Source organism: Numenius arquata, chromosome 11 (genome assembly GCF_964106895.1).
Source record: "Numenius arquata chromosome 11, bNumArq3.hap1.1, whole genome shotgun sequence".
NCBI classification, from domain to species: Eukaryota; Metazoa; Chordata; class Aves; order Charadriiformes; family Scolopacidae; genus Numenius; species Numenius arquata.
In genome coordinates, this window is record NC_133586.1 from 10590573 (window position 1) to 10611370 (window position 20798).

Sequence of the window (20798 nt, forward strand, 5' to 3'; positions counted from 1 at the left end):
TTAAAGTATTTATTGCTCTCCACCACTTCTCCTGTTCTTACTCACATAAAGATACTACTCGGACATGGAGGTAAATTGTTAGAACTACTGCAAATGTAATCTCTCCCCAGATCTCACAACACATTTCCATTTTGTAGTGTAATCTTATTTTCTAAATATTAAGAATCTGTTTATTCACTCATCAATTAATTCTCAAAGGAAAAATTAAGCTGTATGAGAAATTGCTCTTTTTACTAGTTTAAACTGTGTTATATAGTAGGCTTACAGATCCTGCAAGCCTTTGGCGAGAAAAGAGTATTGAGCAAGCAGAGTATCTGCAAGACCAGCTCATTACAATAAAGCCCAACATGACAATCATAAACATACATATTGAGCTATTGCATGCAGTCACTATGAAAACAAACTCTCATTGTATATAATAAAAATTATACAACTGTGCAAACACAAGGCACTACTGTGTCCAATATGGAATGTAAGAAAAAAGATAATCAGCACAGCAGCATACTTTGGAGGTCTTTTTCATATAGCATTATTGCTTATTTTTTAATAATACACAAATGCCACAGACATAAAACAGGAGTGCTAGTTGCAAGGGACCTGGATGTGGGAAAAGCTTTACAGCTCCCCTGCAGCAAAGGTGGATGTTCAGCTACATGCATTCACCCTCTTGTGGGCTTCCTTCTGAGATGTTTATAGCAACTATTATGAATATAAGTATCAAGCAATGACATCCTGGAACACAATTTAGAAAATAAATTAGCATCACAATTTAGGCCTGAAATGAGCACAGAAATTCAGATTTTGTTTAACGTGAAGCACCCAAAAGTTCTCCAGATTTTAATGTGGCAAGCCTCAAATTTAGAGCTAATTGAACAAGTGTTACTACCCTGGGATATTAATGACTGAACACTAGGGTAGGGTGATCCAACACTAGGGTGGGGTGTATTTCAAAGCTGAGTGCCTAGAGTTAGCCTTTTATAGCTGTTTGTAGAACCTTGATAGGAAGCCATATTTCTCAGGCAAGCTGGGCAGCCATGGATCTCACCAAAACAACAGGGAGCTGCAAGGCCTTAAACACACATGGTATTTTGACACCAAACATTACCAATTTAAGGTATTCATATTTTAGCCAATAACTATTAGAAAAACACCATATTTGATGTAACATTTTGAAGAGAGTAAATGCATATTTGCAAGCAAAGCTGCAACAAGGACAAGAAAATGATACATGGCAACAACCTTCCTCAGCTCCACACACCACCTCAGCAAGCGAAGGAGGTCTGATGATTTTCACGATGAAGACGTTTGTTAGGGTTAATTTACCCCACATTGCTCGTTGTTTACAGAGCAAAGGGATCAGCTATAAATATTACAGGCAGATTGGGAAAACATCTGCAGGCTTTTAGGGCATAGTCAAAAATAATTATATTAGGTGATTTTAACATAGGTTGCATAACAAGTGATACTACAAACTGTGTAATGGAAGGATTTGGACCCTGTCAAGTTAAGAAATCTGCAATCATAAATACCATCATTCAAAAAAATGATACAAGTATTGTAATGACTAGGTTGTGAGCTCCTCAGACAGCAGGGAGGATATTGACCAATATGTAACAAAATGAACAATAAGTGGAAATTTAATATAAAAACAGTATTGAGGAAATGGGTACTTTGTGCATTTAACAAATCAGCCATGATGGGGTATTTATGAATTTGGATAGGGCAGGAATATTTTCAGAAACAGGTGTGTGACCCATGATTACTTTAGGACAGAACCTGAATATGTTATTTGTCTGTGTTCTTCCAAAGAAAAAAAAAACAGAAATATGCAAACAAATAATATTGGTTTGCCACAAGCAGCTAGGGTAGAAAGCATCTGATTAAGCAGTGAACACAAAAGCTCATCTGCTTCTACAAACTTCTAAACTACATGTCAGTATGCCAGGGCTATTGTGAAAGACAATACTGAAGGGTGTCAAATATTTTGTAGCATGCTTAGAATAGTTCATGAAAGTTCAGAAAGGCAAAGGAAGAGCAAAAGGTCAGGGTATAAAATATAGTAATACAGATGAAAGAGAAAAATGAAATTGCTGCTGCTATGTTAGAGGTGACTATGGACCGTTACAAATATTTTTGCAAATACGAATCCAAAAATCACTCAGAAGCTCCCACAGCTGTTTCTTTAGCTCTTATTCACTTAATAGTTTAAGTCTAATTCCTCAGCTGAAACCCTAAGAAATTAATATAGCATGTTAATTTTGATTTGTGAGGGTCAAAGCACAATCTGTTAAATTCACAGATCTTCCTTTCTTAAGGAGACGTTTATAATCAAGTATGATGAGAAAATGGACAGGACTGCAAGGTGACAGATTTTCAATTAAGATTCCATCATGGCAAAAAAAAATCACTGTAGTGAAAAACCCAGCAAATCCCAACCCCCCTTCAGAGTCTTCTTTTAATCAACATAAATACAAACGTAGACTAGAATTGCCAATGCAGAACCCAATGCAGGATTAGGATTTGAAATTTGAATTTCTGCTTGTTAGACCATTGCTTTCCTTAACTTTGCGATTCCCACATCTGACGACTCACCTCCAGCTGCAGGCACTCTCTTTCAAAATAGGCACAACATCATTTTTTGTAGAACGCACTCCACAGAGGTTAGTTGTCAATTATAAAAATGTTATATGTCAATTATAAAAAAATGTTTCTGGGGTGATAATGACTCACAGAATCACAGAATCTTCTTGGTTGGAAGGGACCTTTGAGATCATCGAGTCCAACCAACAACAAAAAAAAAACACACCAGAAACAAAAAAAAAAAAAAAAAAAAACAAACAAACACCCACAACCACACCCCACACCCACCTACAAACAGACACAAACCAACAATCTCGGGCACTAGAGCATGCCCTGAAGTCCCATGTCTAAACATTTCTTAAATACCTCCAGGGATGGCAACTCCACCACCTCCCTGGGCAGGCTGTTCCAGTGCCTGACCACTCTCTCGGTAAAGTAATTCTTCCTAATACCTAATCTAAACCTCCCCTGCGCAACTTTACACCATTTCCTCTGGTCCTGTCATTATTCCCTTGGGAGAAGAGGCCAACACCCACCTCTCTACAACCTCCTTTCAGGTTGTTGTAGAGGGCAATGAGGTCTCCCCTCAGCCTCCTCTTCTCCAGACTAAACATGCCCAGTTCCCTCAGCCTCTCCTCATATGACTTGTTCCCTAGACCCCTCACCAGCTTGGTGGCTCTCCTCTGGACACGCTCCAGCACTTCAATGTCCTTCCTGTAGTGAGGGACCCAGAACCGAACACAGTACTCGAGGTGAGGCCTCACCAGTGCCGAGTACAGAGGCACGATCACTTCTCTACTCCTGCTGGCCACACTGTTCCTGAGACAGGCCAGGATGCCGTTGGCCTTCTTGGCCACCCGGGCACACTGCTGGCTCATGTTAAGCCAGCTGTCCACCAACACCCCCAGGTCCTTTTCTGCTGGGCAGCTTTTCAGCCACTCTTCCCCAAGCCTGTAGCGTTGCCTGGGGTTGTTGTGACCGAAATGCAGGACCCGGCACTTGGCCTTATTAAACCTCATCCCATTGGCCTTGGCCTATTGATCCAACCTGTCCAGGTCCCTCTGTAGGGACTACTGACCCTCAAGCAGATCAACACTCCCACCAAGCTTGGTGTCATCTGCAAACTTACTGAGGGTGCGCTCAATCCACTTATCTAGATCATCAATAAAGATATTAAACAAGACTGGCCCCAAAACTGAGCCCTGAGGGATGCCACTGGTGACTGACCGCCAACTGGATTTCACCCCATTAATTACAACTCTCTGGGCACAGCCATCCAGCCAGTTTTTTACCCAGTGAGGAGTACACTTGTCTATGCCATGATTCGCCAGCTTCTCCAGGAGAATGCTGTGGAGGACGGTGTCAAAGGCCTTACCAAAGTCCAGGTAGACAACATCCACAGCCTTCCCCACATCAAGAAGGCGGGTCACACGGTCATAGAAAGAGATCAAGTTGGTTAAGCAGGACCTCCCTTTCATAAACCCATGCTGGCTGGCCCTGATCCCTTGGCTGCCCTGCACTTGCTGGGAGAGCTCACTCAAGATGATCCTCTCCATGATCTTTCCTGGTACTGAGGTCAGACTGACAGGCCTATAGTTTCCCGGATCCTCCTTCCGGCCCTTCTTGTAGATGGGTGTCACATTGGCCACCCTCCAGTCATCTGGTACCTCTCCTGTTGACCAGGATTGTTGATAGATAATGGAGAGAGGCTTGGTGAGCTCTCCTGCCAGCTCCCTGAGTACCCTTGGGTGAATCCCAGCCGGTCCCATGGACTTATGCGTGTCCAGGTGCATAAGCAAATCATTAACTACTTCCTCCTGGATTACGGGGGGGTTGTTCTGCTCTCCATCCTTATCTTCCAGCCCTGGAGGCTGCACAGCCTGGGGGTAGCTGGTCTGACTATTGAAGACAGAGGCAAAGAAGGCATTAAGTATCTCGGCCTTCTCCTCGTCCTTGGTAGCAATGTTTCCCCCCGCATCCAGTAAGGGATGGAGATTCTCCCTGACTCTCTTTTTGTTGACATATTTATAAAAACTTTTTTTGTTGTCCCTTATATTAATGGCCCGGTTGAGTTCCAGCTGGGCTTTTGCCTTGCGAATTTTTTCTCTGTGTAACCTAACAAGATCTCTGTACTCTTCCTGAGATGCTTGTCCCTTCTTCCAAAGGTGGTAAACCTTCCTTTTTTCCCTAAGTCCCATCAAAAGCTCTTTGTTCAACCAGGCCGGGCATTTTCCCCACCCTTTAATTTTGCACCTCATGGGGACAGCCTGCTCCTGGGCCTTTAGGATTTCCTTCTTGAAGACCGTCCAGCCTTCCTGGACCCCTTTGCCCTGCAGGATTATCTCCCAAGGGACCCTCCTAACCAGGGTTCTGAACAGGCTAAAGTCCACCCTCTGGAAGTCCAAGGTGGAGGTTTTGCTAACCCCCTTCCTTACCTCACTAAGAATTGAAAACTTGACCATTTCATAATCGCTAAGACCAAGACGGCCTCCGACCTCCACATCTCCCACTAGTTCTTCTTTGTTTGTGAAAAGTAGGTCTAGCAAGGCGCCTCCCCTGGTAGGCTCTCCTACCAGTTGTGTCAGGAAGTTATCTTCTATATACTCAAGGAACCTCCTAGACTGCCTGCTCTCTGCTGTGTTATATTTCCAGCAGATATCCAGACTCAAGATGGTATGCTTTAAATAAAGAACCTGAAGACATACCTATACTCTACAAAAGAAGAATACTTAAGTGAAACACGAGTAAAACCAGAGATCTGTGCATAACAGGCACCATTTAAGTGTTAAGTGTCATTATTACTATAAAAAGCATAAAATTATATACAGCAATATATATAATTATATACAATATTTCTCTTTAGAAAGGGCTACCCCCCTTCTATGGTCCTCTGGAGCCAGAGATCCAGGTACAGCCAGAAAAAACAAACATACTGAGTTCTCCTAATAGAATTGGCCACAAAAGAATAAATCACTGGTCTTTTTATTTGTGACAGATACATAAATTCTATGAAACATTAATACTGAAGTTGCACTAGTGCCATTCTTTCTCTACCTACTGTGTCTTAGACTAAGCTCTTTAGCAGACAGACCATTTAAACGTTCAGCAATGTATATGTTAAATACTGTGTAATTTTCTACTTTGACTAATAAATTTTTGATTGATATAGACTCTCATTTATCAGCAATTCCATTAAAATGATCAGTTAAATTTATTTTTTCAGTGTTCTATGTTTTCTCGAGGAACTAGCAGCTCAGTGTCAGGGAGTGATGCCCTTTATTAATGTGATTTGGTTTAATAAAATAAAAACAGAAAATTAATTCAACCACATCTCAATGTGACATAATTACCATTCTTCGACAGTTGCTGGGCAAACCCACAATGCTTGGGGAAATCCAGGTGACGGCTACTCTGAGTACACTTACACCTGTGGGCTTTCATCGGTCTGGATATTTCAGAGGATGACAACCGTGTGTACTCATGAAATAGACTGCTAGTGGGGTTTTAACACAAACATATAGATGTCATTTAAAGAAAATCAGCAAAAGCAGAAAACCCAGTAAATAATTTTAAGGCAAAGTGTCCAGTGTGCTTAAAACGTAAAAGAAATACTACATTTCTGATGAGCAAGGAACTGCACTGCAGAATGCACAAATGGAGATGACAATTATACTTCTTCACAAGAATGTGGTAGAGTAATTATACAGAAGATTCTCTGCCTCAAGGGCTGTAGTTATCCCAGTACATGTTGCCCAGTAGATTGTGTTTCAAAATTGTTTAGCAACATATTTGTTATAGCAATATCTCGGTAAGCAAATCCTGTATTGGTTGGACCACTGATCTGCTGAAGGGTGGCAAAGACTACTAGGTGCAACTGGGCTTTCACTGCCTATGAAATTTGTCAAGATGTGAAAAATACAGAACCAAAGTAGACTATTACACCAAACAGAGCCAATGTAGTGATGCGACTGCCCTGTCACCAGCATGGTAGCATACTTGGTTTGTTATAACCAAACTATTTCAGCCTTACAAGAGATCAGAAGTAAGATAAAAATGGAACAAAAACATCTACATACTTTTAAAGGTTATCAGAATTGCACAAAATACAAAATAACCTTAATTATTTCTGGCAAAAATATCTTCTCCACGTCTTGTGACTTGACTAAGAAAGGACACATGTTTTATTTCAACATTTACTTGTAAAAGAAGAAAACAGTGGAAAAATTCATACATGCTTAAAAAGATAAATCTCTATTGCAGTTTATTAGAGTCAATCTCAAAAGGGAAAACTAAAATCCCCAGGGTCTTGGTGAGAGAAAAAGGATTTCTATTTCTACAAATACAGCCACACCACAAAATCCAAACCTCAGAGAAATTAAGGCTGTATTTTACTGCACAGTTGCATATGCTATCACAACACACAGATCTTAATGTATCAATGTCAGCTATTTGCTGCATTTTCTTCTACTCAGCGCAGAATCACAGTACAGGCAGATGTTAGGAATGTCTGTGTTCACGCAACAAAAAATTAATTTTAAATATGGCTATGGGAATTTATGGTAATAAAAACATGAGTATAAAACCTGTCATGTGAAAATCCTACTCTTAGTCAATATTTTCCATGTATCTTTGCCCTGCTGTAAAACCCTGCTGTCATTCAAAGCCCATCTATTACTCTACTTTGTAATCTCTGCTCACATCCTTTGCTTTGTGATAACTTAAGCTTGCACTTTATTTCTACACAGATAAAATACGTCCCTAGAGAAAATATAAAGAAAAAAACTCCCATTGTCTCTTTCCCATGCTCATCATCTACAAGTAATTGATTCTGACAAGCAGAGGGAGAGATATCAGAATATCCCTCCAATTAACAAGGTCACTTCCCTTTTGTTTTATTTTCTTCTTTTTTTTTTTTTATTTTTAATTACCTTTAAAAGTGGTGTGGAATATTAGCTTTCAAGCACCACTTTCAAACTCTGGTTTGCCCTCATGGAAGGTTTAACTTGGTTTGAGACATGAATTGGTCCTCACATGGTCCTGTCTTGTAACTCTTCAGTTCTGTCTAAGCTCAGTCTAACAAAGGCCTGATTGTGGCACAGGTTCTCACATCGCCGCAATCACACCAGTGCAGGTCAGCAGCAGCCCAGACAAGCTGACACAGGCTTCAGCATATGTTAAATAAACAGAATACAACCCCTTCAGGGACCTTTAGTAGGTACTCTGACTAACAGCCAGTGTCCCAGCCCATCACTTCACAGCAAGTGAAGCAGCAATCCCAGCTGCCAAGTTGAACGGGTATTACTGGTAGTGGAGGTAAGAAAATCTCCTCTGTGTAAGGATTTTCAGTTGTTCGTAGAGCAGAAAGCAGGGAGTAAAGGCAAAGTGTGCCAAAAGGCAAACCTCGGAACAGAGGCATAAAGTAAGTCATGATGGGTATGAGGGGACGCACCACGATGTTCAAATTCCCCAGCCATCCATACAGAGGAAAAGAATGTAAAACAATAAAAAAACCCAGAAGATAAAAAATATAGTGCATAAAATTCATTGCATGCTAAAGGGCTCCTAAAAAGGCTTCCCACATATTTCCGCAAACATTTTATATCTGAAGGCAAGAGGCTAAAGAGTGTTCCGCAATTCTGTAAATCCACTTCCATCAAATAAAACAAAGTGTTTCCAAAACATTTAACTCTTACTACAGGATCTGTCACATGCTAGAGCAGCTAAGAGATTATAGGACCACCCAGCAGGGAGGAAGTACCCTTTCCCACAGAGTCTCCATTTTAAAAAATACATATACACACACTCAGAGAATAGGACACAAACTCCCATTGGGCTTCTTGTTTGTGAGAATGCTTTCAAAAAAGAAATCAATATATGGAATTAGATTACTTTGCTGCTTTTCTAGCTGGGTCCAGCCACGTCTGCCTTGCTGTATGAAGGCAAAGTTAGCGCTGGGGGATTTGAAGGTTACTAAGGCTCTAGTTCAAGATGACACCCAAAATGGTTAGTTTTTCTACTGTCATTGCTCACATGCTTTAGGACCTTGCTAGGCTGGGAAGTAAAAGCACATTTCTACAAAGCTCACTAAAACAAAACAAAACTTGGCAGAGAGAATCACTTAGGAAAAAAGAAATATAGATAAGAAACCGGAGATCAGAAAAGAATCCACTACTTATCTGACAAGAAAGGATAAACTTAGACAGTAAGAAATCCCTATAGGGAGTATTTTTCCACAAGAAACAGTAGGAGGGAGAGTAAGACAAGATCTGAAAAGAGACATCAGTTTCTAGCAACAGTGGGCAGCTGCAAAATAAAAACAAGTGATTCCAAAAGACCTTTTCAGTGTCTGAGTATCCTATTATCACCTGCAGTATAAGAACACCTCTGAGTTGCCAACAATATCATCACAAGGGAACCACTCTACTACGTGGACTGTGACAATAAAAGTGGTGCAAGTACAGCCCTTGGAAGGTGGCTACGTGATCTGCTGGCTTAGGCAGTGCCAACAGCCTCTGACTGGCGAGGAAACCAACCCACTGAGGCTACAGAGGGTGATGCTGGCAGGTTACGTAGGATGTGGTAACCCATGCTCAGCATGGCCCCATCCTTCAGTGGGCCTTCTGGAGAGCCACCAGCATTTCCCAGCTGAATTGCAGCTGGAGCTCCCTGCTCTGTTCAGTTTTATGACATATGTCACATGTATGCGGTCATATGAAGATTTTGATATGTAGCTCTGAGAGCCAGACGGTTTTGTTGGATCTACATGAGTAACTCCCATATTGTCTCTGGATAAGGTCCAGCTTAACCCTGGTGCCTGCAGTAATATGTAGGCAGAGTAGAGGTCTCTACACAGGGATTCCTTCATGCTCCAAAGTGTACTTTACTCCATGTGTTTGTTAATTGATGGCACCCAGGAAAGAATGCCAGGTTCAGTAAAAAGACTGACTTAACACAGAGCTACCTCAAAATCAGCATTCTTCCTATGAATAAATTACTTGAGCTTTGAAGGTGAATAATGGAGGAAAAGGCAACGTGGACATTTGTTTCTTATTTTTAAATATTAAAAAAAGATTGTAAATGTTCATTTTGGAAAAAAAAAACAACCAAAGTGCTTTTTCAACTAGTATCCAAAAATTAAGTACATCTTGGGCAGTCCTTTATCAGGTTTACAGGCAAAAAGAGGTATCTATATGAATCAAAAGGAAAAGTACACAAGACACCTTAAACAAGCACTTTAAGAAAACAACTCTCAGAATAAAAGGAGTCAAGATTCAGAAGAAATTAATAATCTGCTATGATTTTAAGTTTTAAACCTGAACAAAGCTCATTAAAAAAAAAAGTGCAATAGTCTTCCAAAACCATACTCAAACTGTTTTCAGTGAAAACAACAGATATCTACATCAAGCACAAGTGCTCTGGTGGCCAGCAAGAGAGATACCTACTTGCCATATCGTGATACGTTACAGAGAACTAACATGGCAGAACTTGATGGCACTCCACTTGCCATATGGGATGTGTTCTGATGTCAGCTAAATTTATGCCATATGCTACAAAGCACAGTGTAGTGTCTGCCTATTTTGGAACACAAACAACTTGCTGACACTAAATGGAAAGTTCACCACAGGATTTACATCATCTTTGACCTAATTGTGACAGCCTAGGACAGAACTACTCAGGCTGCTCCTTAGGACTCCAGATTTTTTGGGTGATGCGTGTATTTATTGTCCAAACACATTATTCCATATTAGGAAAATTATTGCTGTAACCATTTTCAGGTACTGACACATGTAACATCCTATTCTGCATTCTGGTAGAGAAAAAGTGGGTCTGCATGAATTAAAAACAAAAACCAAGGAGAGACAGAGCCCCAAAGCAGGCGGAGTAATTGGGTAAATGTTGCCCACACATGTGTCTGACATGCAGATGTTTTTAAATGCCTCCACCCACATCCAGATGGGCACAGCAGGAATATATTATATGAAAAAATCTGTTGGGATTTGTGCAGAGACTAGAAAAAAAATATCAGAAGTGTGAAAATCCTCCTGGCAGTGAAGTTTTGACCTGTCCCCATTTAACACAACAGCCCCAGATATTTGCTTTGGTAACAGCAGCACAGCAGTAGCAGACTAAAACATGATCAAATGGTTTGGCTGAGTTAAGCCTCAAGCAACCCCAAAGTATCTTATTAACTTTCCCATTAAACTTTTCCCCGCTCCACCGCCTTTAGATTTTACTTCCCCTGGAGCCTCAAACCTCCTATCCAGACAGCAGTTTTGTCATCTAATGATTTTCTTTGACAGCACATTATTTAGTTTGATTCTGCTTGTTAAGAGAAGTGCAAAGAATCAGAACTGAAGCTGGACAACAGGAACTCACCATCCTTGTAAATTTAAATGCTGTCAAAGAGAGAGCCTGAACAAGAATCGAAGAGGCAGAATTAGCAATGTAGCCTTACCTTACCAAGAATAAGAAAACAGATGAAAGTGAAATCATGTTGTGGGGGCAGGAGGGGAAGCTGAAATCTTGTAAAACCTGCCAATTTTGAGACAATAAATGAGCAAAACCAGCACCAGTTGGAAAGGGACTCGGGCAAGCCAGTCTCCTTATACTAACTCTTTGGTGCTCCCAGGCATAAAAGTGAAGATATCCACATCAGCAGTATGACATGTTTATTTAGATGAGTTAAATGTAAAAACACTTGCCAAGTTATTTGCAGGCTGTGCCAAATATATGTCAGAACCCAACAGACTGATCTTATAGCAACAATTGTAGAGAATCACAATTTTGCTGTCTCTCTCAACAGCAGTCGACTAAATAACCATATTTTTCCAGGAAAGATTAGATGTCAATTTGTTTTCTTTTCCTGCTTGAACAGGAGTAGGAACAAAGCTGGTTGTCAGTTTCTGAGGAAGTCCCCCACCTCCTGCGGTCCCTTCACAAGTAACCAACCTTTCCTCTCTGCGCCCAAAACAGCGCACAAAGAGAAAAAGGATTTTCAAATGTCCTTTCATTTCAAGGTATTGAATTTAACTTCAAATTTGTATCTCAATAAAATTATCCAACACTAAATTATCAAATATATACTTTAAAAAGGAGAAACCTTCCATTTGTGCAGAAATACCTCAGCAATAGCCAGTGGCCTAAAGGACATAAAGTGAAAACATCTAACGGCTTATAAGGATAAGTTACAAATTATTTAAATTGCATAAGTCACAGCACAGGACACATCCTAAACATGTTTGGGTTTTTTTCCTGAAGATCTCTCACACTGAAAAATATTTTTATGGAATTAGAAAATAATGAAAAAAAAAAAAGGAACAGAGGAAGAGATGGGGCAAAGAAATTGATTCTCATCAATAGTGTAAAAGAGTTCAAGTGCCTGCTTCTGGAATGATTTTCTTCCGTCGCTATTTGGTTTATTCTAAAAACAGATTATTTACATTTCCAAGCATGTGATATCAGATATACACATGAATACTACAGAATAATAAACACAAGACACTGAGGGCAGCTCTTTTAAATATACCTTTCAATTGTTCTTCACAAAATTGGATCCACTCTAGACAAAGTGAATATTTTGCTATGTATGAAAGATGTGGGGGACACTAGAAACCCCACAGAACTCCAAGTCAGAGTCTCATAAGCCTCTGAAAAACCCAGAGCCCCATTAGATTCAGCACAAAACTTATAATAGACACAAATGCTGCAATGGCCACAAACAGCAAAGGCTGCTGTAGACGTACCACCTACAAAAGACTTTGACACCCTCCAGGATGAAAGCTTGTATTAGAAGAGGAGACATCACTAAGAATATTGTAAAAAGAAATGTATTTTTTCGCAAGTGCTTATAGAGGTATATTTTATTTTAAATGCGCAGGGTAATTAACACTGTTGGATACCATTGTGAAGTACTATTGACATATGCGGTCTCTTGAAGGGGAAAACTGTAAGGAATTCTTCTTCTATTTCAGAGGCAGCAGATGCATTGTGTGTTGGCACGACTGGTATTGGAACTGCAGTATACATAGAAGTCACATAAAACCCATAGCAAGGTCCAGATCATATATTACTGTTGCTGTAATCCGTGCACCAGTCTTCTGCCAAATGTGTCAAATTTTCCCCCATAATGGAGCTATTTTGCTCACTGTGCCATATCCTGCATTCTTGAGTCGCACACATTTTAGGCATTTAACAGAGCAACAACCACTTGCAGAGAAAGAAGACTAATTGCAATAACATATCCATTCTATATAAAATTATTCTGTTCATAAAACTTAAGATTGCGATATTGCTTTGCTAATGAGACATGGGCAAAGCTGACAAGCCTCAAATATTGTAACTCTGTACCAAGTGTGTAAAGTCAATAGCATACTAATAAATAATAATGAATCTATCTAGAAGTGTAGATACCCAGTAAAAAGACACTAACAATCAATTCATGCAATCACCACATAAACTCATTCATCCCATACAAGATGACAGACATACACACTCACACCTGCCATTCTAGGCTGAATCTCATAAAATCACATCAAATTTTGTCCTTAACAGAGTTCATAAGATATAAGACTCAGAGAAGGAGTAAAATGAAATGGAAGGCTTCATCACATCCTGAAAGACATACTAAAGGTTAGAAAGCTGCAACTAGTATAACTAGTTTCATTAATTTTTACATGTATAATAGAAGAGTGAGTGAATGTTATTCATCTGGTGGACAAGTTGATCATGAGTCAGCAATGTGCCCTTGTGGCCAAGAAGGCCAATGGCATCCTGGGGTGCATCAAGAAGAGTGTGGCCAGCAGGTTGAGGGAGGTTATCCTGCCCCTCTACTCTGCTCTGGTGAGGCCCCATCTGGAGTACTGTGTCCAGTTCTGGGCTCCCCAGTTCAAGAAGGACAAGGAACTGCTGGAGAGGGTACAGCAGAGGGCTACAAAGATGATTAGGGGACTAGAACACCTCTCTGATGAGGAAAGGCTGAGGGACTTGGGTCTTTTTAGTCTGGAGAAGAGAAGACTGATGGGGGATCCGATCAACGCCTATAAATACTTAAAAGGTGGGTGTCAAGAGGATGAGGCCAGTCTTTTTTCAGTGGTGCCCAGTGACAGGACAAGAGATAACAGGCACAAACTTGAACACAGGAAGTTCCATCTAAACATGAGGAGGCACTTCTTTACTTTGAGGGTGGCAGAACACTGGAATAGGCTGCTCAGAGAGGTGGTGGAGTCTCTGTCTCTGGAGACATTCAAAACCCGCCTGGACATGTTCCTGTGCAACCTGCTCTAGGTGGACCTGCTTTGGCAGGGGGGCTGAACTAGAAGATCTCCAGAGGTCCCTTCCAATCCCATATCATTCTGTGATTCTGTAACATTTTATTTATATATAAAAATACCAATGGCTAAGGCACTCAGGACCTTCTGTGTTCAAGAAAAGGCGATAATCAAAAACTGCCCACTCATGAGCAAAGTGCTTCACAGCAAAGGTACCGTTTAGATTTACACCATAAACATACCTGGCATATTCCACTGATGCACATATCCAAGGATTCAATGTTGCAGCGAGTACCATCTAGTACTTTTGGGGCAAGCTCGACAATCAAGTTCTTTCCCAGAGCTTGACACTTCAGGGCACATGGTGCAGTAGGATCATTATACACAGGGATCCACTCATAAAAATGTCCCTGGTATTTGACGTCATTGTAGGCTGAACACTGTTGTGCTCTGAAGTCACCAACATCTGAAGGGCAGTCCTAAAACAAACCAAAGGAAATATTTTTTTTAACAAGGGAATACTTTGCATTTGCAATAAAGTTATCTGATGAATTACACAGAATTTATTCAGGGAGGCTTGGTTCATGAACTGACCTACTATGACAAATATGCCGTATTGCAAAGTTTTACTGTGTGTATTAAAACAATTTATGTTGCTTAATCCATTGCTTGCAGTGCAAGTAACAGAATATCACATATATTCCAGTAATAACAAGATAACTGATATGAGAGGAAAATTAAAAATGCTACTTTTTATGACACTATGTAGTACATTTAAAGTCTGGTTCTGTAATAAGAATTAGCTTCTAAAGGAATCTATATATTTTAAGTGACTATAATGAGATGTCTGACATTTAATATTTCTCTTTTCAATAGCTTTTTCCACTTAAGGATTTCTGAGTGGTCTGCAGTTATTCATCAATTCATACGTCAAAATAATGAAAGAGGTATTATTGCTACTTACACATAAAGAAATAAAAATTTGTCTAATAAATTATTCAGTATTGCTCAGAAAGGGGACAAGAGCATTAGGAGGACACACCAGAACTTTCAGTCTAATTACAGAACACCTTCATTTCATGGAAGCAGTAAGGCTTCCTTTGTTGAAATAAAATATACTTCAAATTGGTAACTAAAGATTATGAGACAGTTCCGTCCCTCCTCCCATGCAGAGCCTCAGCATATACAGCTGAAAGACCAAATATGAGAACTGTTTGAAATAAAATATTCTAAAATATCTTTTTCTACATAAAGCATTGCACCCAAACAATGATGTTAGTATTAAACTACAGTGACAGGAATGGACATGAATACTGATTTACTCAAAAATAACTTTGGTAAAGTACTGACAAAGGAGTTAGTGTGTCAAACAATTTCTCACTAAAGCCTTCATTTGAAAGTATGTCCAGTGTCAAACAGTCCATACGCCAGACTGAAAGGATATTCTTCCAAGAATTCCAACTGCACATATAAGCCAGATGTGAGGCTGATTTTAACAAAGTTTTGTTTTCATTGGATATAAGACTGAAAGATTGTGATGTGTCAGCTGAACTCATGGAACTTATTACTAAGTATTAGTTAACAATACTAATCCTGAACAGAGCTTCAACCTTATCAGTGAACTGAACCTTCTCTGAAAAAAAGCTAACGAAATAGTAAGTGCATTACGCAGCACTGGAGATTAAAAAATACATGAGGAAGGTTTGCATTCCAGTCTGATGCCCTCAACAATGTTGTCCTGACACCATTTTACTCCTATGAATCTGGATGAGTCGGCACTACATTAGTTTAATACTTCATCAACGCCTCAGAATTTTCTTCACCATACAAACAGCAGCCTAGAAATTGTCTCTGGTGTATTTGTAGTCTGCATAAAATATGTTCTGAAATCAGTATTCTCTCTACTGATCAACATGTGGGGCTTTTGCAACTGCGCAGCGAGCAATTCACTGAGCATTCCCAGCAACACTTTTCAACTCTGTCCAGTGCTACATGTTACAGTGAGAATAACTCAGAATGATGCTAATACATTTTGTATTATTTTTAATCGGGGATAATTCTGGTTTGAGCCATATTATTTTAAATTATAAAATGACGGAATAAGACAAGGAGAAATTACAGTTACTGTAATGCTTTGAGAGTTGTACCTCTGCAAAATCCCACAAGTGAGAGCTTCTAAAAATGTCAAGCAAATTCTGTTAGAAACCACCCTTATTTACTGCAGTGTCACTCCCAAGAAATTCACCAAGTTAGCACTGGTGTAAATGAGAGCAGAATTTGGCTCTGACTTATCTGTCACCTCTCATTTTCCACAATAGCAAGTCTAAAAAGCAGAGAGGACTTCAGAGTTCATATGGATACCATATGGTTCCCTTCCACCATTGCAAATAGAGGAGTAGCTAGGACAAAAATAACAAGTGGAAGTTAGATTCAGGTAAAGTTAGAGGTAATATTTCAGAGTAGTGTTATTCAGCCATGCACTGCTACATTTTCATCACAAAGAATTAAAGAGCTATCTGTAAAATAGGCAGAGCAATGGCCTTAGGCTGAGTTTTGACAGGCTGTTGTTACAAGTCATTATCACTCAGTGTTGACGCAATGCCAAGATACAAACACCACAATGTCAGGATGTCAATCCGTGGTTACTGTACGTTTCTCATTGATTCAACACAATGCAGCTCCTTCCTTCCACTCGCTTCCTGGCTGCTTGAGAGCAAGTGAATTCTCATCTCCCTATTCTGTTTTGGCATCTTCAAAGAACACACAGCGATCCTGGCAGCTCAATTCATATGCCAGCTCCACCTGCTTTATGTTTCAGCTCTGTTCAAAAGCAGGAGCATAAAAAGAGCATCACAAAGGAATATCAAAGGGATGAAATTATTATCACTTGCATTATATCAGAATTTGGATGGCAACCAAGTTCAGATCCCTGTTTTCCTGGGAACAATAAATATTTGTATAAAGAAATGAGTTTATAATGTAAACAGAAAGACAACTAAGCACAGAAAGGAATGCAATCAAGACAACAAGAGGATTTGTAAACTTCAGGTTAATTCCATTAGAGCGGGTTAGAAAAGGGAGAGGGAGGTTAAAAAAGAGAAAGGAAAAAAGGGGGCAAGACTTGAGAGAGTTCGGCAAGAGTGAAACAAGTTCAGGAAGTGGGCAAGGCCACACTGTCAGACAATGATACACGGGCCCCAATCCTCATCCTGTTTGTATGACTTTTTGGTTTTAACCTGTTTCAGACATCAATTGATTCCATTGTTCCCTCTCCCTCTCAATATTCCACATTTCTTCTTGTTTGTTAAATATTTTTGTTACTAACTCCAGTATTTTTCAGACTTAACTTCAGCAATAGCTTTTGTTTTACACTCAATCCACTGAACCATAGCCAGGCCATTTGTAGGTTCATACACTATACAAGGAGCTGAAGACACACCTATGAGGTCTAATACATGAAAACTTTGGCAAAACAATCGCATCCAGATCTTGTAGTGAAATGAAGTGTATTTACAACATGACTTATGAACATATTATTAGACAGATCTGAAAAAGATGCTTCAGACATGACTACCATGCAAGTTAAAAAAAAATAAATATATATATTCCCATTCTTTTTGTGACAGATGATTAAAAACTACTGTATTCAAGAGCTGGCTTCTTATGAAATGTATCATTTGAGTTTTGGCAGTGAGCACTCGGCCTTTGAAAACAAAGCTAACCTGGGAAATCTGTATCTTTGTAGGCAATGTTCATGTACAAAATATGAAGGTTGCATCAGACCCTGTGACTCCTGCCAACAATTACTCCACTGAAAAAAAGCACAAAAGAGAAGGCAAGAAAATTCCCAGTAAAAATGATGACACCAAAGAAAGTCTAGCCCTTTGTCTAGTTTTATTCTTTGAATCTCATTTTGTTGAAACCTAGCCAAAACCAATGAAGTCATTGTTTTGTTTTCTTTTTGAAATTAGCTTCAGGTTCTATATTTTTCCTACACAATTTTCAGGCCACTTAGTGAAATGAAGATACCTGAGCTAGAAACCACCCTCACCACAAGAGCCATATGGTGCATCAGCATTATAAGTATAATAAATACATGAACAGATTAGAGAGAAACTATGGAACTCAAGGTGAAATATTATAGGACTAAAGTAGACACAGTTCAGCCAAGATTTTCTGAATGGGATAAATGAGCTGGTTAGAAGTGGATACTGGGACAGTAATCTGATGAATACGTTGAACAAGTGTGAGCATTATCTGCATATAATAAAAGTTTATAATGGAATTAAACACGGGAAAATGTGTTACAAAACAGTGTTTTTTCTTACTGTAGAAGAGTCACTCTGGCAAATGTATAAGTGACTTTTTGGCACATAAGAATGTGAAATTTATGGGGAAATGGCCCAAATAACTTGTTCTATGAATAGGACCCTAAAGGATTATCTTAAACACTTCCATATAGTGCACATCATAGCATTAGAATGTAACAGTATATACAAAAATGGAAATATTAAAAAAGGGGGGTTAAGAAAGACTGAAAATCTCATTGAACAGCATGTAATGAATAGTTTATATAGTTTATTTCTCTAATGTTTCTATAAGAAAAGCTGAAAGCTTACACGCAGTTTTAGGAAATAATGCATCTGGCATCTCAGTTATGATAGAAAGATAAGCAAGCTGTACATATGCCTTAATCTCAGCAATTAGTTTGTTGCTAAGACCTTGAATTAATTTTTTGATTGAAATATCACTAATATTATTCTGGAACTATGCTTGAGTTCAATGAACTTACTACTATTCTATTACAAATCCAGATGAAACCAATTTTCTGGTAAAATGATTCTTGTTCTTTTCATTAGAATGACACACATATTAAGTTGTGCTTCATTTGTACTCCCCAATATAGATGTTAGTGTTGTAATGTATCATGTAGCAAAATTACATTTGCAGACAACTTTACACAGTGTATATATACTGAGTGTCTCATGTGGTTAACAATAATACCTACTAATATGGAAAGAAACTAGTATAAACTCTTAATTTTCAAACTAAAATTTTGCTCCAAAAGTGAGAAGCATTCATTAAAAATAATGCTTTGGGGAAAATTATATCATTTGAAACAAAACTGGCCCAGTAGTCCCAGATTTACATTAGGTGTAAACTCCCATTTCAAGGTTAAATCAGGTCTAATACTGAGTTTGAATTCAGTGACGCCAAAATCAAAGATCAACTGTATTAACAGTGGAAATCTCACAAAATATATTTTTCTCAGGAGTTCTCCGTTATCTGATCCATACTCTAGGAAAACCATTCCTGAGAGATTCTGGCTGTATCTGAATTGAAATGGAAACCTGATCCCTTTCAGACATGCACCAAAAGCAGAACTGTAAAGGCAGCTTCCTGTCTGGAAATTAGCATTTGAATCATCATAAATTCAAACAGATTCACATGCAAGACGCTTGCCACTTATCGCTTTAAAATAAGTCCTAAAGTTAAAAAACAGGCCCCAGTGACTTCAGAAAACCTCCCTGGGAGTTCAGAAAGGATATGGTAATCATCTTAATTTTCTCTATGCTGAAGCATAAAGTGCCTTCATTTCCACCAGATTTTTACTGCATAATCCTTAAAACGAAAAGTGCCCACAATTGCTCTTACATATCCTAAAAACACATAGACCTCTGCTTACAGCAGAAAATATGCCTAAATTGATCTCATCTTTCTCTTTTTTCTGTACACCGGATAGTTTTCTAGTCCTTTTGCTAGAGGAACAAGGTATACTACGTTGACTTGTTTGTACTGTTGCACAGGAAACTGTAGTGCACGGGATGAAGCAGAGATATATTACTGTACACGCTGCATACAGCAGTTACCTACCATACCTAGTTAAGGAATGTAGTAAATAGATCTTACAGTTTGTTTATCGCTTACATACTGGCTGGCTGCAATTTTAGCTTATCACACAGCTTTAAAAGGTTATGGTATTTTTTGCATGTGGCGTTTTTTTTATGAACCAAGGACATTGTGCACAAAACTGCTAGGTCTTTTCTTCTGAAAGGGCAAGTGGCAGGGTTTGTCTCCAGGATCCGATTTTTACATGCACTGGGCTGGATTCATTAATCACTTCCACTGGCTATTGCCAGCAGAAACTTAGGCTGGGAGCCGCTGTGGTGGAAAATCCATCCAATGCCGAGAAGTGGAGTGTTAGAGCAATTCAAGGTGCTAGCAAGCCCTGCTCTTGAGGAAGGCAGAAGCCAACTGGCACACAAGAAACTGTAGGTGTGGCAAACTGAAGAGTGGGAATGGCCAGTTCTCCCAGGAGATACCCTGGTTCAACATATTTACTGGGCAACTTCCAGTGTCAGGCCTCCTAAGGAGAACATGTCATACTTCACAGCTGCCTGCTGCTGGCAGAAATCACGGGTTGGCAATGACATGAGTATCACCTGCTCTTGCCTGGGTATAATTCAACCCAAGGGAACTGCAGACCTCACCTTTTAAGGGGTATTTGTGTGAAAATTGCTGCCTTTCTCCCAGAGCCAGAAGCAGATTAATCAAATGCACTACAAATTAAAAAAAAAAAATAATGCTTTTGCTTTAATTACTTATCTACCTTCTGTCTTTTCTGGAATGGGAGTACACAAATGTCATACTCTACTGTAAGGTAACCTGTTCAAGGAGGTGACTGCTGACCATAAACCATCCTGAATTACTGTGCTTGTACACATGGTCTGTTGATCAGTGATAGTGCCAAGTCCTGCATGAGCTGCACATCTTGAAGAGACCACAGCATCTAGGGTGAAAGGCAGCGGCTGTTTAAACAGCACACAGCATCACTACAAATCAGTTGAGCTCAAGTCATGAAGTATGCTGTATGAGACTAGTTTTCATAAAACACCTCTGTAAAAATAAAATGTGATTGCATCACAGTAACAGCAACTGTACAGTCAAAAC

At 39.4% G+C, this 20798-nt stretch overlaps 1 protein-coding gene across 1 annotated transcript in view; it reads right to left on the reverse strand.

Annotated features, from left to right (window-relative positions):
• ADAMTSL3 (ADAMTS like 3) overlaps positions 1–20798 on the reverse strand; it is a 189368-nt gene that overhangs the window by 79622 nt on the left and 88948 nt on the right. Inside the window, exon 6 of the mRNA XM_074155696.1 lies at positions 14090–14326. Coding sequence (XP_074011797.1) covers positions 14090–14326 — 237 coding nt within the window. The remainder of the gene's footprint in view (positions 1–14089; positions 14327–20798) is intronic.